General features: G+C 39.8%; 1 protein-coding gene across 2 annotated transcripts in view; it reads left to right on the top strand.

Moving 5' to 3' along the window:
- The window catches only part of CFAP20DC (CFAP20 domain containing), a 256,876-nt gene that overhangs the window by 229,591 nt on the left and 5,130 nt on the right, over nt 1-22,155 (top strand). For both annotated transcript variants that reach the window (XM_065933365.1, XM_065933366.1), the window contains one exon: nt 14,740-14,834. In XM_065933365.1, coding sequence (XP_065789437.1) covers nt 14,740-14,834 — 95 coding nt within the window. The remainder of the gene's footprint in view (nt 1-14,739; nt 14,835-22,155) is intronic.

Below are 22,155 nucleotides of genomic sequence, written 5' to 3' on the forward strand. Positions count from 1 at the left end.
AAAACTGGCTTAAAACTCAACATTCAAAAAACAAAAATTATGGCATCCGGTCCCATCACTTCACAGCAAATAGACAGGGAAACAATGGAAACAGTGACAGACTTTATTTTCTTGGGCTCCAAAATCACTGTGGATGGTGACTGCAGCCATCAAAGTAAAAGACGCTTGATCCTTGGAAGAAACGCTATGATCAACCTAGACAGCATATTAAAAAGCAGAGACATTACTTTGCCTACAAAGGTCTGTATAGTCATAGCTGTGGTTTTTCCAGTTGTCATGGATGTGAGAGCTGAATGATGATAAAGACTGAGCACCAAAGAATTGATGCTTTTGAAATATGGTGCTGAAGAGGACTGTTGAGAATCCCTTGGACTACAAGGAGATCCAACCAGCCAATCTTAAAGGAAATCAGTCCTGACTATTCATTGAAAGGACTGTGCTGAAGCTGAAGTTCCAATACTTTGGCCACCTGATGCGAAGAGCTGACTCAATAGAGAAGACCCTGATGCTGGGAAAGATTGAAGGCAGTTGGAGAAGGGAACAACAGAGGATGAGATGGTTGGATGGCATCACAGACTCAATGGACATGAGTTTGAACAAATTCTGGGAGATGGCGAAGGACAGAGAAGCATGGCGTACTGTAGTCCATGGGGTCACAAAGCGTCAGACATCACTCAGCAACTGAGTAACAACAACAATGTATTTTTTGACCTAAGTGGGATAAAACTGTATACTCTTCTACAATGCAACTTCATTTTTAGATTTTTACTGGATAGATTTTTTAACCTCTTTCTTAATTTTCACATGACAATCAACACATTTTTCATTAGCTGCTGGATATTATTTAATTGTTTGGATATATCATAATTTTTTCAGCCAGTTCTCTGCTGCTAGATATTTCAGTGGTTACCAGCTTTTTGTTACTGTAAACAATGCTGTAGTAAATATCCTCACGCACATATCTTTATGAGCTTGGTCAAGAATGTGTATACAATAAGTTGTCTTTTTTTTTTAATTTTAACTAGTTATTTATTTTTGACTACTCTGCATCTTCATTGCTTTGCACAGGCTTTCTCTAGTTGTGCCGAGTTGGGGGTAGCCTTCAACTGCGATGTGTAGGCTTCTCATTGCGGTGGCGTCTCTTGTGGAATATGGGTTCCAAAGCACACCAGCTTCAGTAGTTGTGGTCCACGGGCTTATTTACCCCGAGGCGTGTAAAATCCTTCCAGAACAGGAGTGAAACTCATGTGTCTTGCATTGGCAGGTGGATTCTTAACCACTGGACCACCAAGGAAGTCCTACAGTAAACTTCTAACAGTGAAATTACTTGGTCAAAGGTAATTTTGATAGGTATTACCAAATTGTTCACTAATTTACATTCCTTCAGCTCATACTGAGTATCATCAAACTTTAGAACTTTTGTGTTATGTGTCAATAGTATCTCATTTGAGTCTTCATTTCTATAGCCATATACATGGCCAAGTATCTTCCCCTATCTGGGGGAGGCAGGAGCATTTCTGTCTTTTCTTCTGACTTGCCTATTCATGTCTTTGACTACTTTCCTAGAACCATGTCTTGTATTTGTTAAGTATCCTTATATATCCAATACACTGTTGGGCACAAGGATACTCAATAACTATTTGAATTTAACTTATATAACATATGGGACACACAGAAAGAAGCTAAAACTTTCCTTGTTAGAGTGTTAAGATCCTTGAGGTATACTGCCATTTCTAGAGACCTTCACTCTCACAGGATTACAAAAACAAGATGTATTCTCGGGAGATTGCTGTGTATTACAACAGTAATTGGATACAGTGGAAAGTGAATTTTGTCAAGGGAAAGGTTCTGTGTTCTTCATATGTGTTTTCAAACACATGTGAACTAAACTTCCTAAATAAAATTGTTCTTTCTTTCCTAGATGATAGAGCAAACTTCTAAATGGTTTTTATGGCCCCTCTCTTATTCCCCACCATTCCATTCTCCATACAGATGCCACCATGATGTTTCTAAAATGCAAATCCAAGATTCTTCTGGCTTAAAAGCCTTCAATAGATCCCCAGGGCCTTCTAAAAAAGTAGGAATTGCTTAGCTTGCCATTTAAGACCACTGCCTTCCAAGGGTGGGATGTTTCGAAAGAACAGCATGTATATTATCTATAGTGAAACAGCCCACCAGCCCAGGTGGGATGCATGAGACAAGTGCTCGGGCCTGGTGCACCGGGAAGACCCAGAGGAATCGGGTGGAGAGGGAGGTGGGAGGGGGGATCGGGATGGGGAATACATGTAACTCCATGGCTGATTCATGTCAATGTATGACAAAACCCACTGAAATGTTATGAAGTAATTAGCCTCCAACGAATTAAAAAAAAAAAAAAAGACCACTGCCTTCTTCAGTATTGTTGTGTCTCCTCGTTCAACACATGTAAATACCCATTGCCTATCACTTCACACTACTAGAGGGACCTCAAATGCCCTATACCTTTCTACTGTGGTGCATGCCATTCCTTTTAGAATACCCTTCCATCTTCTCTTCTCTGTCTTGTGACCTCATTCTCATACTTCAGAAGGAATTCTTTCATCAGTTTTGCTAAACAGAGAAATCCTTATCACAGCCCTCCTCCTAAGAGGTTCCCTGGGCTTACCTCTGTTTAACAATACTTACTTCACTGTCTTATAAATGCTGGTCTTAACAGTCCATCTTCAGGAAACTGATTTCCTCAAGGGTAGGAACCATGTCTTACTTCTCAATACACAGCACAAAGTCTGCAGCACTGCAGGAGCTTGATAAACATCTATTCAGTGTAAAATTATAAGGCAGCTAAACTGATAATAGTGTGGAGAAGCCTTTTTTCCATGTTGTTTCAAGTAGATGGGATATTACTGTCACATATTATAGTTATATTTGATGGCTGATGCCTGGATTTGTGCCTCCAGAGTTGAATTACCTGCTATATCTAATGAGTCAATGTCTGTAAAATAATCTCGAGATGATATGTCATTAATATTTTCTTAACCTAAGGGAAAATACTGCCAAACTGGAAAGATATTCAGTTCTGCAGAGAATGTATAAAGTATTTAGCAGAGTAAAATAAGATAATGATTTTTGTGATTTCTTGTAGCACTGAACACTTAGGGGAGCAAGACTCTCTTTGTTTTATGGGTTTTCTTGCAAAGATATATGCAGGAGAGGTCATTTTGTAGAGACCAGAAGAAAGAATATGATTTTCCTTTTGTATGACTATTTGCTACATGTCTAAATAAACCTGGGTTTATATGAGATAAAAATATAGTACTTGTTTACATAATGTGTTTCCTAACTTTTGCTGCAGAGGAGACATGGTCCTGTTCCAGATGTCGCCATAATGTAAACATCCTCTGGGAGCACTTTTATGATGAGAGAGGAAGAAGTATCTGGGAAGAATCATTCTCATAATGTTCTCAGCTAGCTGCTTTTTATGACTCCTGTTATTCCTCCTACTGCTCTCAGGGTGTGTTCTCCTAACCTCCTCTCTAGTTCTTCCTCAGAGAATGATCTGTTTTCCAATCTTTTCACTCTCACTTGTATATCTTTCTCTTATAGCCTCAGCCTTCCTACAAGTATTTGTTCATTCATTCATTCAACAAACATTTATTGAGTATCTGTATCAAGCCAAAGGTGAAGAAGACAGACCCGATTGTCTGCCTTATGGATTTTACAGCCTGGCACAGCTCCTCTTAAGGACACCCTCTCTCTTTGTGAATTCTGTCTAGTGTTCTTTTCTTCTCCCTCAGGGCTGAGGGTGGGTGGGGGGAGATGGCCAAAGTCCTGGAATTCTAGATTATCCCTTTGGTTTTCCCATTCCCACCCTTACCTTTGTAATAAACCCTTTCTCAAACCCCCCTCATATCATCCTAATTTGAATGTGCCAAGTGTTTTCTGCTGGAACGTTGACTGCTTTTAAAGCTGCAGTAGACTTAGAACTCAGGCAGGGATTCTCTGAAGTAAAATTTGAACCAAAAGATGGAGAAAGTAAACTAGGTTTCTTAGTTCATTTAGGATGTTATAACAGTTTACCATAGACTCAGTGACTTATGAACAACAGAGATTTATTTCTCACAGCTCTGGAGGCTGAAATGTCCTAGATCAAAGTCCTGGCAGATTTTGTATTTTGTGAGAGTCCTCTTGATGTTTCTTAGACAGCTATCTTCTCACTGTGACCTCATATGGCAGATGAGTCAAGACCCTCTAGGGCACTGAATCCCATTTGTGAGAGCTCCATCCTCATGACCTGAGCACTTCACAGAGACCATACATCCAGACAGCATCACAATGGGAGTTAAGAGTTCATCCTGTGAATTTGGAGATGATACAGACATTCAGTCTACAGTATTGGTTATTACGGGGAAAGAGACTAGGTACGGATGGGCCCTCCCTCTGACGCCCGGGGGAGAGTGGTGCTAACAGTGAGGGAGGCACAAAAGCATGCTGCAGAGAGAGTGAGGGTCAGATTACACAAAGCTGTAAGAGTTTGGGCTTTCTGTAGAGCTTGAGCTTTTGCCCTAAGAGCGAGTTTTGAAAAGCTCACTCTGGATTCAAGGGAGTCCAGGTTGGCTGGGGGAAAATTGCAGGGGAGAGATTCTAAAAGCATAGAAGAGGATGATAGCAGATGGATGTGGAGTAGTGTCAGCATATACACGAGCTAAGACTGAGACCTGGTAATGGATCCTAAATATTTCTAACACATCATCACATAGAAAAAAGAGCAAGACCTCAGATTCTTGATGTACTAAACCAAACTCCTGTATCATCTCCCCCAGTTTTCCAATACATACAGTTTTTAACCACTATTGTTTTATTGCCAGAACCCAGACTTTAGGCTGCTTCATTCTCTTTTCAGACTGGCTTCTACCACATGACAGGGAGTGTGGTCACCAGTGGCTTCTGAGTTTCACTTTTTGGGTGTCCAACTTCATTCTGGAACTGTCCCTCTTTTTCACATCCAGTTTCAGAAGTTCTAGAGAAGCACAGTGACTGACCCAGATTAAGTCAGGTGCTGAGCCTCTGGGCTCATGCAGGAACATGACCATTCCAGGTCGTGTGGTCAGAGGGAGCTGTTGCAAGGAGAAGGGAGGGGAAGGAGTTCTGGATGGACAGTTCGTTAACTCTCTCCTACTGTGTCTTAGAGAAAGATTAAAATTGTTCTTTAGAAGCCCCAAGGGGTAGCTGTAGGAGAAATGTGAAAATGAAATTAAATTTTTCCCCTCAGCATTAAGAAAAACTTTCTAATAGTCAAAGCTATTTGAAGATGAAATATGATCTTGGAAAGTAGTAAGTGCACAGTCAGTGATGGTTATTAAATACATAGACTAGATAAGCACTTGGAAATGTTGTAAAAGGCCTTCAAAATAAGAACACTGAGAATCTGGCTAGAGACCTCCTGCAGGAAACAACCAAAATGAAATGATAGCGTCTTAATACTTATTCCAATCCCTCTTAAGAGACATACAGAAGAGTTCCCAACACAGAAATTGTGTTTCCAACTTATTGTTTGATCTTCCTGCTTCAAATGAGAGATGAATCCTATGAAGAAAAGCTATTAAGAACTCTTGGTGTATGTTTAAGTTTCAAAGAAAAAGTATAGCTTCTTAGTTTCTCGTATTACTAAAACATATTTATGAACCAGTATTCTATTTTCTGAGGCAGACATTTAAGTTTTTCTTAGCTGCAAAGCAGTAGATGTGTGTCCTCAGGTTGACCCCAAATTTTGTGTGTACCAAACACATACAAGAAAACAGTAGTGTGTTGGTAGCAGGTAGAGAAAAAAATAACATAGAAGCAAAATGGGTTGCAATAGCAGCATTATTTATTGTTATTGAAAATTCCAACTCCAGGGGCCTCTCAGTATGCTGGACTACCAGAAAGACTCTTCCGTGCATTCAATAAATATTGAGGAGGTGCCTGTTCTGTGCCAGGCATTTTGCTAGGTGCTCTTGAGAAACCTATATGCAGGTCAGGAAGCACCAGTCAGAACTGGACATGGAAAAACAGACTGGTTCCAAATAGGAAAAGGAGTACGTCAAGGCTGTATATTGTCACCCTGCTTATTTAACTTCTATGCAGAGTACATCATGGGAAATGCTGGGCTGGAGGAAGCACAAGCTGGAATCAACATTGCAGGGAGAAATATCAGTAATCTCAGATTTGCAGATGACACCATCCTTATGGCAGAAAGTGAAGAAGAACTAAAGAGCCTTTTAATGAAAGTGAAAGAGGAGAGTGAAAAAGTTGGCTTAAAGCTCAACATTAAGAAAAACTAAGATCATGGCATCCGGTCCTATCACTTCATGGCAAATAGATGGGGAAACAGTGGAAACTGGCTGACTTTATTTTTCTGGGCTCCAAAATCACTGCAGAGAGTGATTGCAGCCATGAAATTAAAAGACGCTTACTCCTTGGAAGGAAAGTTTTGACTAATCCAGACAGCATATTAAAAAGCAGAGACATTACTTTGTCAACAAAGGTCTGTCTAGTCAAAGCTGTGGTTTTTCCAGTGGTCATGTATGGATGTGAGAGTTGGACTATAAAGAAAGCTGAGTGCCAAAGAATTAATGCTTTGAACTGTGGTGTTGGAGAAGACTCCCTTGGACTGCAAGGAGATCCAACCAGTCCATCCTAAAGGAGATCACTTCTGGGTGTTCATTGGAAGGACTGATATTGAAGCTGAAACTCCAGTACTTTGGCCACCTGATGCGAAGAGTTGACTCATTGGAAAAGACCCTGATGCTGGGAGGGATTGAGGGCAGGAGGAGAAGGGGACGACAGAGGATGAGATGGTTGGATGGAATCACCGACAAAATGGACATGGATTTGGGTGGACTCCGGGAGTTGGTGATGGATAGGGAGGCCTGACGTGCTACAGTTCACGGGGTCGCACAGAGTCCAGGAAGACTTGTCAAGAGTGTGATGCTTGAGCCGAAATATGAAGGTTGGAGATGATTTCACCAGGATAAAAGGGGGACGTGGTAGGAACATGGAAGAGAGCATGATATAGGCAAGGGGGCACAGCCTGGGCAAAGGCCCAGTGATGGTAGGAGTGTAGTATATTCCAGGAATCAAGAGATGCCCGGTGTGGCTGGAGCGTGGTGAGTGAGAGGGACAGCAATTCAAGATGAGGTTGGAAAAACATGAAGAGATGAGTGTATAAAGAGCCCCAAAGGCCAAGATAATGATTCTGATCTTTCTCCTGAGCTTCCCAATGAGACTGAAGCGTTTTAAAAAGAGGTTGACATAATCAGATTAGCATTTTGGTCATAGTGTGGAGAACAGTGAAGTGAAGCTAGAATGATCAACTCTACAGGGGGTAAACTAAGAGCTTTTACTACAGAACAGGATGCAAGGTAGTCGCTTAGACTTTGGTTGTGGAAGAAGAGATGGTGAGAAAGGTGGATTCAGGAGGCATTTAGGAGGAAAATTGACAGAACTTTTCATAAGAGCCTTGAGAATGTTCCACTTCAGAGTCCCTTCCTCGAATACAGGGGTCATTCAACTATAGTCTATGGGCCAAATCCTGTCATGGTGGGATTTGTGTGTGTGTGTGTGTGAATAAGACTTTTCTTGGAACACAGCCATGCCACTCATTTACTTATTGTTTATGTCTGCTTTCACACTACAGCAACAGAGTTAAATAGTTGTGACGTATTTACCATCTGGTCCTTTACAAAAAACTTTGCCAACCATGGGTTTTATGCTTCAGAAACATCATCTTTGTGATAGTCCAAGGTATAGAAGTTCTTAAGTCAGGGTCCAGAAGTCCATGAATGGGCTTCAGCTGATTTCTGACCTGCTAAAATCAAAAGCAAAATTTGTAATTTTTTGTCATTTGGTTATTTTTCTGGGAAAACAGTTTTTCGGTTTTTTTTTTAACCAGCTTTTAAAAAGAATCTATGAATTCTCCCCAAAGTAAGATGCTTCTTAGTCATCTCCCCAGTCAGTTCCCTGGCCACAGACAATTTTTGAAACCCAGAGTGCTTTCAGTAAAGAAGAAATGTGCACTGGGACCAAATGATAAATATCAATAAGTAGTGGATAGAAATTTCTGCAAGTTGCTTAATCCCTAATAGAAGATCTCTTGTATAAGTATCTCACACTGCTGTCTTCTCTGACCCAGAACTTTTGATAGTAGGTACCTCAGTCCTATACATGAGAGCTATGTAATAATTGTCTTGTTTTAGATTTCTCAAATAAGTATTCCTCCAAATAAATGTATACAAGACTGTAGGAAGTCTCCTTACAAGGGAATTTCTTTAAGGAATAAACAGATAAGCTGATCAGCCCATGTCATTTTCTGTTGCTTAGAGTGTTTCTTCCATCTGACTCTGAGCCCTCTGATTACCCAGGGTCTGACACAGCAGTCACTAAACTCAGCAGTTTAGTAAATGGTTACCATATGTATGAAGGGCTTCCTGGTGGCTCAGATGGAAGAGAATCTGGCTACAATGCAGGAACCAGGTTCAATCTCTGAGTTGGGAGGATCCCCTGGAGAAGGAATGGCTGCTCATGCAGTATTCTTTCCTGGACAATCCCTTGGACAGAGGAGTTTGGCAGGTGTGTAAAATTCTCTTGTAAACCTAATCTTGTTTTTAAGTGAAGAAACTGAAACCATACTCTAAAGTGAGGACACTATCCTCAGTTATAAACATATCTAAGTCATTTCTGATTTAATTAAAGCTCACTCCCCGCCTTTAAAAATCTAACATGCAAGTTGAATGTAAAGAGCATGGTATCGGCGGGGAGGGTGAGATTTTAATGTTAAATAAATTTGTCCATCGTGAGGATTCACAAGATGGTATTAATTCTTCATCTACACTAGATTTTTATGTGATTTAAAGTGAACCCATGTCTTGACTCTTAAATAAAACACACCTTTTGGTGACATTGCTCACCATGTATAGATGTGCCTGCAAGCCCTTTCTCTTCAGTTCCAAGAGGAGAGGCAGGGATGGGAGGCCTGCCTGGGTTCACGAGGAAAGCAGGAATAGGAATTTGCTCCTGAACCTGCTCAGAGAGCAAGCCTGACTGAAGAGGATATTCTGCACCAGAGGAGCTGGAGATTTTTTTCACAGGTGGATAGGATCTGTCCTTGAAAGAAAAGGTTTCTAGTCGGAGCTGAGGAAGCCAAACAAAACAGAGTATCAAGTCCAAACAGCGTGGAGATGCGAGGCAAAGAGCAGGAGCAGGTTCCAGCCCACAGGTAGCCAGAGTGAAGCAGGCGAAGGGCACAGTTCAGAACTGAGCCAGGGCTCGACATGTGTGAGTCAGCCTGAACTGACACTCCCCCATCCCTAGATGCTTGTGGCCTGCTTCTGAGAAGACTGAGGCTTAAATGAATTGATCGAGGGTCAGATCAATGACTTAGCATTAAATATCTCCTATAAAAATGTAAACCTGTAAGGTAAGGTGCTAGACTACACATTTCTGCTAACAAGTCACCCCATAAAAAGAGCTTGCTTTTTAAACAATGAAATTATTAAATAAGATATTAGTTCTTATCTCTCAGATTGGAAAGCATTAAAAACTTGACTGCATAGTTTTGTGACATGTCTTTGGGAAATGAGCACTCTCAGATGTTGCTGGCGGAAATGCTGAAGGGTACAATCCTTGTGAAGAAAATTTGTCAGTATCTGACAAAGCCGAGTATGCATTTACCTTTTGTTGCAGGAATCCCACTTCCAGCAATTTACCTTGAAGATGTATCTTCAAGTATACAAAAATAGAAATGCCCAAAGTTATTCATTATAGCATTAATCACAATAATCACAAAATATTTAAAATTTGCCCAAAGAAAGGAGAGTGGTGAAATAAATGTATGCCGCATCATGGAGTGGGTTTCCCATGTGGCTCAGTGGTAAAGAATCTGCCTGCCAATGGAGGAGACCCAGGAGACACAGGTTCGATCTCTGGGTTGGGAAGATCCCCTGGAGGAGGAAATGGCAACCCACTCCAGTATTCTTGCCATCCAGGGACAGAGGAACATAGTGGTAGTGGGCTACAGTCCATAGGGTCGCAAAGACTCAAACATGACTGAACACACACACACACAAGTGCGAGTACTGTGCAGCTGTTAAAAAAAAAAAAAGAATGAGGACATTCTCTATGAATTAGTATGAATAATTTCCCAGATATATTTTAAGTTGGAAAAAAAATGAAAGTGCAGAAGAGTGATTTAGTATTGTACCTTTTGCATTAGAAAGAAGAGGAATGGAAAAAAAATGTGTATCAGCTGAATTTTTGCAAAAAGAAAGGTAAAGATACCAAAACTAATGAAATTGATTACCTCTGGAGGAGTGGGTGGGGATGGTGATGAGGGGATAGAAACAAACTGCAAGGGATGAGAGAAATCTGTTAACTGTGTCTTTCTGTGAACGTTTGACTTTTGAACTATTAGTGTTTTAATACATACTCGCAGCAAAAGTAATAAAAATCAAGGGGAAAGACCTAAAATATAATACAAACAGAAGCAAATGACAGGAGCTGTATTTCAAATGAATAATATAACCACACTGAAGTGGTAGGTTGGGGGTACACATGTATACATGTGGCAGATTCATGTTGATGTGTGGCAAAAACCATCACAATATTGTAAAGTCATTATTCTCCAATTAAAATAAGTTAATTAAAATAATATTAATAATATGGTAACAATGGTCTAATACTACTACTCATATTAGAAATGTTTAACATACTACTAATAAAAATAATAATAAATATTATAAATTTTATAATAATATATATATAATTTATAATTATATATAATATATAATTTATAATAAAATAAAAATTATTTTAAAAATGAATTTAAAAAATAAAAATGAAAAAATTTAAAAAAAAACTAGCCTAAGTAAATTTTGAATGTGGTATTTTGACTGAAGATAAAAAGAACTATAAACTGAATCCTAGAGAGTAGATTCAGTGTGTTTATTGGCTGTTTTGTTTGCTTAACAATTCTGAAACTACTTTTGGTGTATTCTGTAATCCAGAAAATAAGTAAATATACTGGGGCTGGACATGGAACAACAGACTGGTTCCAAATAGGAAAAGGAGTACGTCAAGGCTGTATATTGTCACCCTGCTTATTATTTAACTTATATGCAGAGTACATCATGAGAAATGCTGGGCTGGAAGAAGCACAAGCTGGAATCAAGATTTCTGGGAGAAATATCAATAACCTCAGATAAGCAGAAGAAACCGCCCTTATGGCAGAAAGTGAAGAGGAACTAAAAAGCCTAAAGAGGAGAGTGAGAAAGTTGGCTTAAAGCTTAACATTCCGAAAACTAAGATCATGGCATCTGGTCCCATCACCTCATGGGAAATAAATGGGAAAACAGTGGAAACTATTTTTTTGGGCTCCAAAATCACTGCAGATGGTGATTGCAGCCATGAAATGAAAAGACGCTTACTCCTTGGAAGGAAAGTTATGACCAACCTAGATAGCATATTAAAAAGCAGAGACATTACTTTGCCAACAAAGGTCCGTCTGGTCAAGGATGTGGTTTTTCCAGTGGTCATGTATGGATGTGAGAGTTGGACTGTGAAGAAAGCTGAGCGCCGAAAAATTGATGCTTTTGAACTGTGGTGTTGGAGAAGACTCTTGAGAGTCCCTTGGACTGCAAGGAGATCCAACCAGTCTATCCTAAAGGAGATCAGTCCTAGGTGTTCATTGGAAGGACTGATGCTGAAGCTGAAACTCCAGTACTTTGTCCACCTCATGCAAATAGTTGACTCGTTGGAAAAGACCCTGATGCTGGGAGGGATTGGAGGCAGGAGGAGAAGGGGACAACAGAGGGTGAGATGGCTGGATGGCATCACCGACTCAATGGGCATGAGTTTGAGTAAACTCTGGGAGTTTGTGATGGACAGGGAGGCCTGGCATGCTGCAGTTCATGGGGTGGCAAAGAGTCGGACACTACTGAGCGACTGAACTGAACTGAACTGAATGGAAGCCAGTTTCCTAAGTGTCAGAAGGGAGTTACAAATACAGAAAAGGGAAAGATGAAAATGACTCTGTGGTATTATATTAGTATTAGAGAAATCAATATTAACTCATGGTTATAGATCAGGGGCCATCAAACATTTTCTGTAAAAGGCCAGATAACAAATATTTAAACTCTGAATCATAGCACAAAAGCTGTCATAGGTGGTACATAAACTGATGAACATGGCTATATTCCAGTGAAACTTTATTTATGGACACTGAAATGTGAATTTTATATAAATTCCATGTATCACAAAACATTACTATTTTGATGTTTTCAACCATTCACATATATTACAACTATTTTTGGTTTACAAGTCTTATAAAAGCAGGCAGTGGGCCAGATGTGGCCCATGGGCATACTTTACCGACCCTTGATAGAGAAATGATGATAGATAGATAGCAAATGTGACCAAATGTTTAAATTGGAGAGTCTGTGTGAAGGATGATACAGTTCTCTATACTGTTACTGAACCTTTTCTATAAATCTGAAATTACTTTAAGGTTTTTTTTTTTAATGTTTTTTTATTGAAGGATAATTGCTTTACAAAATTTTGTTGTTTTCTGTCAAACCTCAGCATGATAAGATTTTTTTTTGATGTGACCATTTTTAAAGTCTTTATTGAATTTGTTACAATATTGCTTCTACGTTTTTATTTTTTGGCCACAAGGCATTTGGGCAATCTCAGCACCCCAAACAGAAATTAAACCTGCACCCCCTGTATTGCAATACAAAGGCTTAACTACTGGACTGCCAGGAAAGTCCCTGAAATTACTTTAAAACAAGCAAAAAAAAAAAAAAATCACAAAAAGAATAACCTGTACTTTTTATAGCTACTGCTGACAAAAATAAAAAAGCAACATTAGCCACATCATTGGCCTAAGAAGTAATATCTACCTTTCATAGCGTCTGCTTTTTCCTGGATGTCCACGGACCATGGCTGGAAGCTACTACGGCCATTGTGTTGTTTCTAATTTATCGCTTAGGGTGTTATTTTTCTCCTGTTCGTCCTTGCTCTCCATCTCTCTTAACGAGTGGGCTGGTAATTTGTATGTGACCTTGTAATTTTCTACAATGTATGACTTTTTTGGTCTGCTATAATTAAATGGACTAAATAAAAGGTGCTTATCAGAAAATGCCCCATTAGCTTGGAAATCTGTGATAAATCCTTTCTGGAGTCCTTAATGTATGATTTTGAAATTCAGTTTCACAGCAAACTTTGCTTATTTCACTAGCCATAATCTGGTGATAGCCAAGGTGAACAGTGAGCATAAGTATCTTAAGATAATACAAATATGAACTGGATAATGTTTACATTAAGATACTTTTTATACAAGAAGTGTAAATGACTTGCAAAGAAAACCTCTATTGTACAAACTTGAAATCATTCTACAGTTCTTTGCTGGTTTAATTCCAACAGAATTCAGTCCTACCTTGGTTTATCATTGTAGGTAAAGCCATTCTTTGATCTCCATTGATAATGAAGATGGTATTAGTCATAACTGAAATTTTTTGAGTGCTGCTCTGTACCCAGATCCACAACAAATGTTTTTCATCCTTTTTTTTTTTTCATTTAATCTTGACTTAAAAAAAAAAACAAACTTGAGTAACAATTATCTCTTTTTTTATAGATAAGGCTTAGTGATGTTATAAGTGACTTGGCGAAGTTCTTACATTTAGAAAACATGGTGCCAGGATTGGCCTGGGGAGCCAGTCCTCTTAGTTTCCTGTTGGGACTCTCTCCCATTGTAGATAAAGACAGCAGGAAATGCAGAAATTTAGAAAGAAAATTTTGGGTCATGAGGACATGTTCCCTTTGAGAAGAACAAGGTCAGTGATACAGAGTGCTAACATCAATGTGAGAAACAGAATTAACTTTGGAAAATCCTTCACATTCCCTTTCATGCTCTGTTCCCATGAGGAAGCTCAGTAGCAAGTTTAGAGATGAGAAAGGCTTGAATTAGAAAACTCGGTGACTCATACCTTCTGAATGTCACTGACTTGTGTCACACCCACCCAGGTATCTGCTAGAGCAACAGGGAGACAGAAGAATGGAAAGATGGAAAAGTAAAGAGACTGGGAAATGAGGTTGGAAGTTGTAGGCAGAGGGACGGGGAATGTAGGAGGTGCTTTATGGAGTGGTTTTGCCCCCATTCATACTGGGAGAACAGAAGTAATGAGCCACTCAAGGGCCCAGCGGCCCTCTCTCTCCCCTCTTTTGCCCTCCCCTGCCCCAAAGCCCGGAGTAAGTGCATACCAGCTCCCACCATCATGGCTGGTCCAGACAGCTCCAAGACTAACTTCTGTTTTGAATCACTGAGTGGATTCTTGTCATCCATGACATGACTGGTGGCTTTGTCAGGCTTTCTTATGCAAAGGTCCTAAGGAGCTTTATCTGTATTTCTTCTGACTCTTTGAAATAAGTTTCTCAAGTGAGAGCAGCTGTGCTATAGTTGAAGATCATTACTGTGTTTTTCAGAGGAATAGTGATCATCATTAAGATAGTATGTTTATTGAACAACTAGTTAGTGAAGTAACTGACTTTGTATTTACAGATTTATAAAACTGAGTATTAATTTCTGGGCATCTTACTTTCTGAAGTATGAAGGAGGAAAAATGTTTCTTTGTGGAAGCCCCAGGGACTTAAAAATCCAGGGAAAAGGTAAAATTCTATATATATGGAATTACAAACATGTGGTTCATTTTTTTGTTCTTTTCTTTTTAGGGACTGGTTAAATATGCTGAGCCCACCAATTGTTCCTCCCAGTCAACAGTCCGCAGAGCGGCATCAGGATTCTTCTGGAAGCTTGAGTGTTCAAGGTGGGACTATGAAAAATGCCAAGCATAAAAAAATAAAAATAATTAACTATAAATAGAGAAACTCAATCACTTTGAGATTTCACTATTTTTATTAAATGATAATCACTTGGACTCACACTTTGAAAATGAGGTAATCTGTGCCTCATTTTATAGGGTGATAGGTTCTTTGCAACTAAAAGGAATTTAAAAGAGAAATTGTTCTTGTTCTCCTGAAGGTTAATCCCTGGGCAAAATATAATTTAAAGCATAAGAGCATGGCTTTGGTGTCAAATTGACCTTCATCTGAATTCCAGCTCTAGCAATTCCTGCTGTGTGACTTTTATGAATTTCAATTTTATAAAATAAAACTAATAATAGATGGTGCCCACCTGCAAGCTTTTCATGAAGATTCAGTGAGGTGTACTGTGTATGAAATGTTTGGAATAGCGCCTACATAATGCCAGCTGTTAGTACTGTTACAAGGCAGACCAAATATCCCATGTTTTTGTTAATACAGAGATGCAGCCTTTTCATTAAAGCAGAGGCTGACACGGAGCTATAATGGGTTGTATTAGCGATGGAAAAATTCAAAGGAAGCAGGAATGAAAATTTGCCTGGGGTTCTCTTTGTTGATGAGAGCCTCTAAGATTTAAATTCTGGCTGTGAGCAGGGAACGTGACTGTCAGGAGTGTTGTAGAGGAGGAACAGAAAAGAATCTTTAGTGGAATCAGAGGGCTTGAGATGGAAGGGGTGGGAAGAGATCTAAAATGCATAATCGGAGTGACAGACAACATCAGAGTGGGACTCCCTGAGATCATTTTCCAAGTTGGATTGTAAAGATGGGCACCCTCTGTCTATAGTCTCTTAAAAAAAGAAAAGGGAATTGAAACCAGGATAAATTACTCTAACAAAGTTGCCAGCTTTATTTTTTTCCCTAACTGCCCCCGGGGAAAAGTGGAGCATCCCATTTTTCTTCAGGTACGGAGAATCCAGAGTGAGAGCTCATACATCTGAGTTGTGCTTTTGGCCGCCCAGGGGATGGCAGTGTCACTATGATTTACTATCTGAAATAGATGATGCCCCTCAAATTGAGACTCTTTTTAGAGGTGCACGTTTATAATTACTTATGACAGAAAAACAGAATCTTGGCTGTCAGGAGGAGACCTTGCTGTGAGGGAACAAATAATATGTTATGTTAAGTGTCCTGAATAAGCCACAGGAACTGAGAACGTGGTCCTTAAGCAGAGGCACCGAAGATCTATGGTGGTGACAAGTGGCCGAAAGGATGTCTTAAAGTCGCCTTTGCAAAGTGATGTTTTGACAGTAGGGGCTCAAATTATGTTGAAGGTAAATAGAACTTGCATCGAAGACAAAGTAGCACATTAAATTCAGAGGACTGTAGAAACGTTCTGGCCAATGTTAACCAAATCTGGCACCCCTTCTCCCTGTCACCCTAGATTTCCATTTCTGAGCCTTTCCCTTTTCTGATAGGCTTAGATTATTCGTAGCTAATTAAGACCATCAAAAAGTAGTGTTTCTTATTTGCTTAATCTTTACATGTCATCTACTTCATTTTAAACAACACAGCATACACTGAGCTTGTTTCCGTCTGTTCTTATTAAATGTTTGCCAAAGCAAAACACTGGGCTCAAGCCTCGGGTATGTATCATAGAAGGAGGGGGCCACACAGGCGTGGCAGTCTGGGAATCTTCCTGGGTTCCTGTAGCTCAGTACCATTAACTCCGCATTTAATATATGCCAGACACTGTGCTCAGTGGTTGATTTAGTCCTCAAAAGTAAGTCACACAGAGAAAGACAAGTATTGTTTGCTGTCACTTGTATGTAGAATCTAAAATTTGATACAAATGAACTATTTACAAAACAGAAACAGTCTCACAGACATAGATAACAAACTTGTGGTTAACCAAAGGGGAAGGTGGGGTAGGGGGTAAATCAGGAGTTTGGGATTAACATATAAAAACTACTGTATATGAAATAGGTTAACAACAAGGTCCTACTGTATAGCACAGGGAATTATATTCATTGTCTTGTAATAAACTATGATAGAAAGGAATTTGAAAATGAATATATATATATATGTTTATATACATATATATGTCTGAATCACTATATACCAGAAACCAACACAGCATTGTAAACCACTATACTTCAATTGTAAAAAATGTAAAAAAAACATTAGTCCTCAGGAGCACAGTGAGGAAGATACTATTTTTGTATAAGTAGTTGTTATTCTTACAGCCAGAGAAACTGAGACTCGGAGCGCTTGAATAATTTGCCCAAGGTTAGTCATTGGCAGAACTGGGATTGAAATTCAAGCATCCTGGCCCCAGAGCCCAACTGCTGTTTTCACTTTTTAATTTTTTTTGGTTTAGAACCAAATAAATAAATTACCTAATCAAAAAATACTGTATATAAAACCCAGAATTCTTTTCTGTTGAGAGTTCCTAATCTACAAGAAAACAAATGAAAATGTCTCAAGGGCTGAGTAGCTAAGTTCTTTCAGGGGAAAGAAAAAAAAAGGCAGATCTCTGGTCACCTGTTGCAGCCCTGCCTCCCCCTCCCATGCAGTCTTGTCGCAAATGACCGGTGGCCACACTCCCTCCAGCAGGGTGGGTCGCCGAGGGGTGCACATACCGTGTTGACCAGATGTAGGCAAGGCCAACGGAGTGAGTGGCCAAGTGAAGAGAGAATGACTGGGGTGCGGGACTGACGGACCTGGGTGGTTGCTGGGCCCACCTTCTCAAAGACCTCTCTAGGCAATCTTATGAGTCAGTCAGTCTCTCACTTTACCCTGTGCCTTTTCATCACAGCCTTTTCACAGTTTGTAACTCATGATTCATTTACTTGTTTCTTGTCTTTTTCCCCAGGTAGTCTAAGAGTTTTAAAAGCAGAGACTGTCAGTTTATGCAACCCTAGATCTCTAGTACCTATGCAGTTTCTCGTATACATTATAATGGATACTCTGGGTTCTCGTTAGAACACGGGAAAGGGAAAAGGGAGGGAAAGAGGGAGAGAAATGGCATCCAACTGGTCATTTCTTGTAATAATAACCTTTAAAGAAAGAAAACCAAGGTAGTTCATTGAAATCCAACTTTCAGTATTTCCCCCAGTTCCAATTTTTTGGTATATCCGTAAAATTGAACAATGAGAATATTGAACTTAGACCCATACACTGTAGCAGTTAAAACAGTTGTAGGTCACCGTATGCAGAGACCTATGTTTATGTTTAAGCAATGAAGAGACATTTTCTGTCAAATGAAATCTGATATGAAATCCCAATATTCAAAGTAGTTACAAGTAGAACCTCTCTTAGTGTGAGTTAGGGTCTCAGAACCCTGCCATGGGGCCCTAATGAACCAGTTAAAAACACTGATGTAATCCATCACCCTCATTGTGACCTTGTCCAAGGTCAAATGCTCAGTCAGAGTTAGAATTTGGATCCAGGTTTCTTCCACAGCAGTGCATTTCTGCAGAACCATCACACTGGGACGTGAAGGTAATTTTGAAGACGGATTCACAAGGAAAGAGTCTCTTCCATCTTCACATTTCTCGGAGGAAAATAACAAAAACATTTATTTCACCTTCCTTGACCCAGGCCTCCATGTACACTTTAATTCTCAGAATTAGCCTACAGATATGTAGGTACTATTGTTACCCCCTTTTACACATGAACCCTGGGACTTAGAGCAGGAGAGTGATGTGATGAACCACCACGTCCATCAGAGATTGAGAGGCTGAGATGTACCTGTGCAGCTAGTGGCATAATGGGAAGATGGCCTGACCAACACGTAACTCTGGACAACTTGCTCCAGGCCATACAAAAGTAAACACATGCATTATACAGGCCCCAGAGCCCCTTCTTTATTTAGTACAAATTCCACAGTTTCTGTTTGGCCAGAATGTCTCAAGTGTGTGAATTCTGCCGTGAAGTGAACAGCCCAGCTCCCAGCAGAGCAACCAGCCAGCAGGAATAACACTGAGCACCATGCCTTTCAGCTGGATGGAGAAGCAGGCAACTGTCAGCCGTTCCTCTTGGGCCACAACACACTTGCCGAATATCAATCACCATGGGCACGGGTGCTCTTAACACTTCCTAAAAATGTGTTTTCCTGGAGACCGTGGAAAATGTTAAAAATGGGAAGTTAAGATTTCAGAACTTACTCAAGAAAACTACCAAACTGACCTTTTGGAAATGAACCAGACTGCCTGAAAAATAGTTGTCAATTTGTTTTTGACATTTGTTCCTTTACAGATATGACCCTTAAATTATTCATGCTTACCAGCTCCAAAATGGAATAATAATGCCTCTCTCTTCAGGCCTGTAAACCTTTTTTACAGTTTGCGCAGATTTTGAGTGAAGACCTTTTAGAGTTGCCAGGGTCTCATGAAAATAACATCCTTGTACCTTTTGTTCAGCAGAGCCACAGAAGATGTTCCTTTATGAACATTAATTATTCTTCCATGAGTCACAAATAGGGAGTGGATGCAGTTAAGAATCTGCCTGCAATGCAGGAGCCTCAGGAGGCTGGGTCAGGAAGATCCCCTGGAGAAGGGAATGAATGGCTACCCACTTCAGTATTCTTGTTGGAGAATCCCAGAGACAGAGGAGCTTGGTGGGCTACAGTTCATAGGGTCGCAAAGAGTCGGCCATGACTGAAGCAACTTAGCACTCATGCACGCTTATTTTATGCATATAATATCCAAATTAGTGGTAAAGAATTTATAGAAATTTCACAATGCCTCCCAGCTACCCAGAGAGAGGGGAGCATGGCCACCTGTCCTGGGTCCAACAGAGGAATCCTTTCATAGTCTGTTTCCCACCATGAAGTTATTTGACATTTACCTAATACCTTGAGTCTAAAAACAGTCTTCCAATATCTGTTTTATTAGTTATCTCACCAGACATCTTGCTTCATCGAACAACCATGGTACCCACAATGTTTGACATGGCACATGTGTTAGTCGCTCAGTCGTGTCCAACTCGTTGGGGTCCCATGGACTGTAGCCCACCAGGCTTTTCTGTCCATGGAATTCTCCAGGCAAGAATATTGGAGTGTGTTGCCATTTCCTTCTCCGGGGGAAATTCCCAGCCCAGGGATTGAACCTGGGTCTCCTGCATTGCAGGCAAACTCTTTACCATCTAAACCTCCAGGGAACCCAGAGGACATTGTAAACACTCCATAAATGCTTGATGAGTAGAATGAGTGAGTCTTCTGCCTATGGGAAACAGGAGGATCACTTGGTGTACTCTTTGGATCTTCTTTATATCTTGAAGATTTATTTAAAATGCAATGGAAAACTCCCCCCCACCCACCCTCTGCCAAAAAAAGCAATATTGCTAATCAGAGTAGTAATAGAAGCCAGCATTAATTAAGTGCCTGCTTTGTACCCAGCACTCTGTCCCATTTTCCTATGTTTAGAGGGGGCGAGTCGCAATACAAAGAAATGTCTTCTTTTGTGGCATGCTGGACGTGCACCCTCTGTTAGAGAAGTGAACACACCAATGGGTGTCTGAGGCTCTCTCCCTCTTCCAGACCGCCCACACCTGCTTGTTCCCCAAGTGTACAACAGAAGGTTCTTGACCCAGGGTGTGGTCCTCGATTCCATTGCTAGAATTGGGATACATTTCCGCCCGTCTGCAGCGCTGCCACCTTGTCTAAAATCAGGCACTGGAGACCCTATGGGATTTGTAGGCTTCCCAGCTCAATAGTCTAACTAGGGACCTTCCTTCACATGCAACAGAAAGCATTCAGAGTGGCAAGCCACACATTTACAAGTGCATATATGTTTTGTGAGGTTTTCTCCAGCTTTATACTATATAATTGACATGTCACATTATGTAAGTTTAAGGTGACAACATGATGCTTTGATACACAAGTTCACATTTGAATCACATTTATAAGTAGAGACTACCTGGAGAGAATGAAATTGCAGGAATTCCTAAGTAATCATCCAAATTTTTCAACTGGTTGTTTTAAATGGCATGTTCCAAGTGAAATATAGCCACCAGATTTTACAAAAGGAGTGATGTACTTATTTCCCAAATGAAACCCTTGCCTTCCCAAAAAGACAGTGCAGCTTGCTAATAGAAGAAAGTACCTTTTCATCTTTTTATTGCATTTTTGGTCACTTACCTTTCTCTCATTTGAGGGCACATGTTTGCTGAGAAGCAGTTCGCAACAGTTCACTTTCTCGAGTTTTAGTGAAAGTTAATTCTGCCCTACTGTGATAGAAGTTGATGGAAGAGTTTGCCAGCACCTGGTCCTCAGCAGAATCGTATCTAAAATGTCATCTTTATTGATTCTAAGGCTGCCTGTTCTCAGTGGTGATCCCCCGCCATTGAATTGTCTAAACCATAGTGTATTGGTATGCACATAAAAATACAGTCAATCAGTTCTCGAGATCTATAAGAGAGAAAATGCATTAACTTGTTTAAAAAAATATTCTAGACGGCAGCGTCAGAAAATCGAAAATCAAGTATAATGTCTTGACTGTGAGATTTTAAATCTGATAAACTGGTGCCACATCATTTATTTTCAAGCTTGAAGATTGAGCTTTTGCATATAGGTTTTCTATTATCTACAGTTAAAATGCCTCAAATATAGATAATTAAGCATTTATATTAATTGACTTTCAGAAGGTGAGCTAGAGGAATTATTTGCTCACATTGATCTAACCAAGAGGAGGGCAGCTAATATTGCTGCGTTTGGTCTGGCTCCGTTGGTTTTCCTTCTGTTATTGCTGTTAACCGACTTCAAAGTGGATGAACCTGAAAGTTTGTAAATATATTATCATCTGAAAGGCAATTTTAGTTCACTCGTAATGGCTTTATTATGTGAAGAAGAGTAAAAACGTAATTTGGACCCCTGTCCAGATGCTGTTAGTCTGGTAGCAGAGAATGGTTTTATTTCTTAATTTGTCCTTTTAGAGTTTCTGTAGCCAGTCTTTAAATAGAGCAATTTAGCATTTGGGAGAAAAACAAACTATGCACTATCCAAGAATATAATTGAAAATTACCCTATACCCGTGCACAATAATTACCTTTCAAAACATTTCCCATTGCTTGACATCATACTGGTAATTGCTTAACAATATGATAATTTCATTACATAGAGATTACAATGGAAAAATGATATAAGTTGGAGGTTTTGAAAATTAAGTTATAATGAAAACAAAACCTTTTATGCAAGTTTAAAACACTTACTTCAGAATAAAAGTATACATAATATCACCCAATTTTTGTATGAATGTCATTGTTGGTAGAATTTTAAGATTCACCCATTTAAAGCTTTTGTTGGCTTAAAACTCAACATTCAGAAAA

Source organism: Muntiacus reevesi, chromosome 4 (genome assembly GCF_963930625.1).
Source record: "Muntiacus reevesi chromosome 4, mMunRee1.1, whole genome shotgun sequence".
Classification (NCBI taxonomy): Eukaryota; Metazoa; Chordata; class Mammalia; order Artiodactyla; family Cervidae; genus Muntiacus; species Muntiacus reevesi.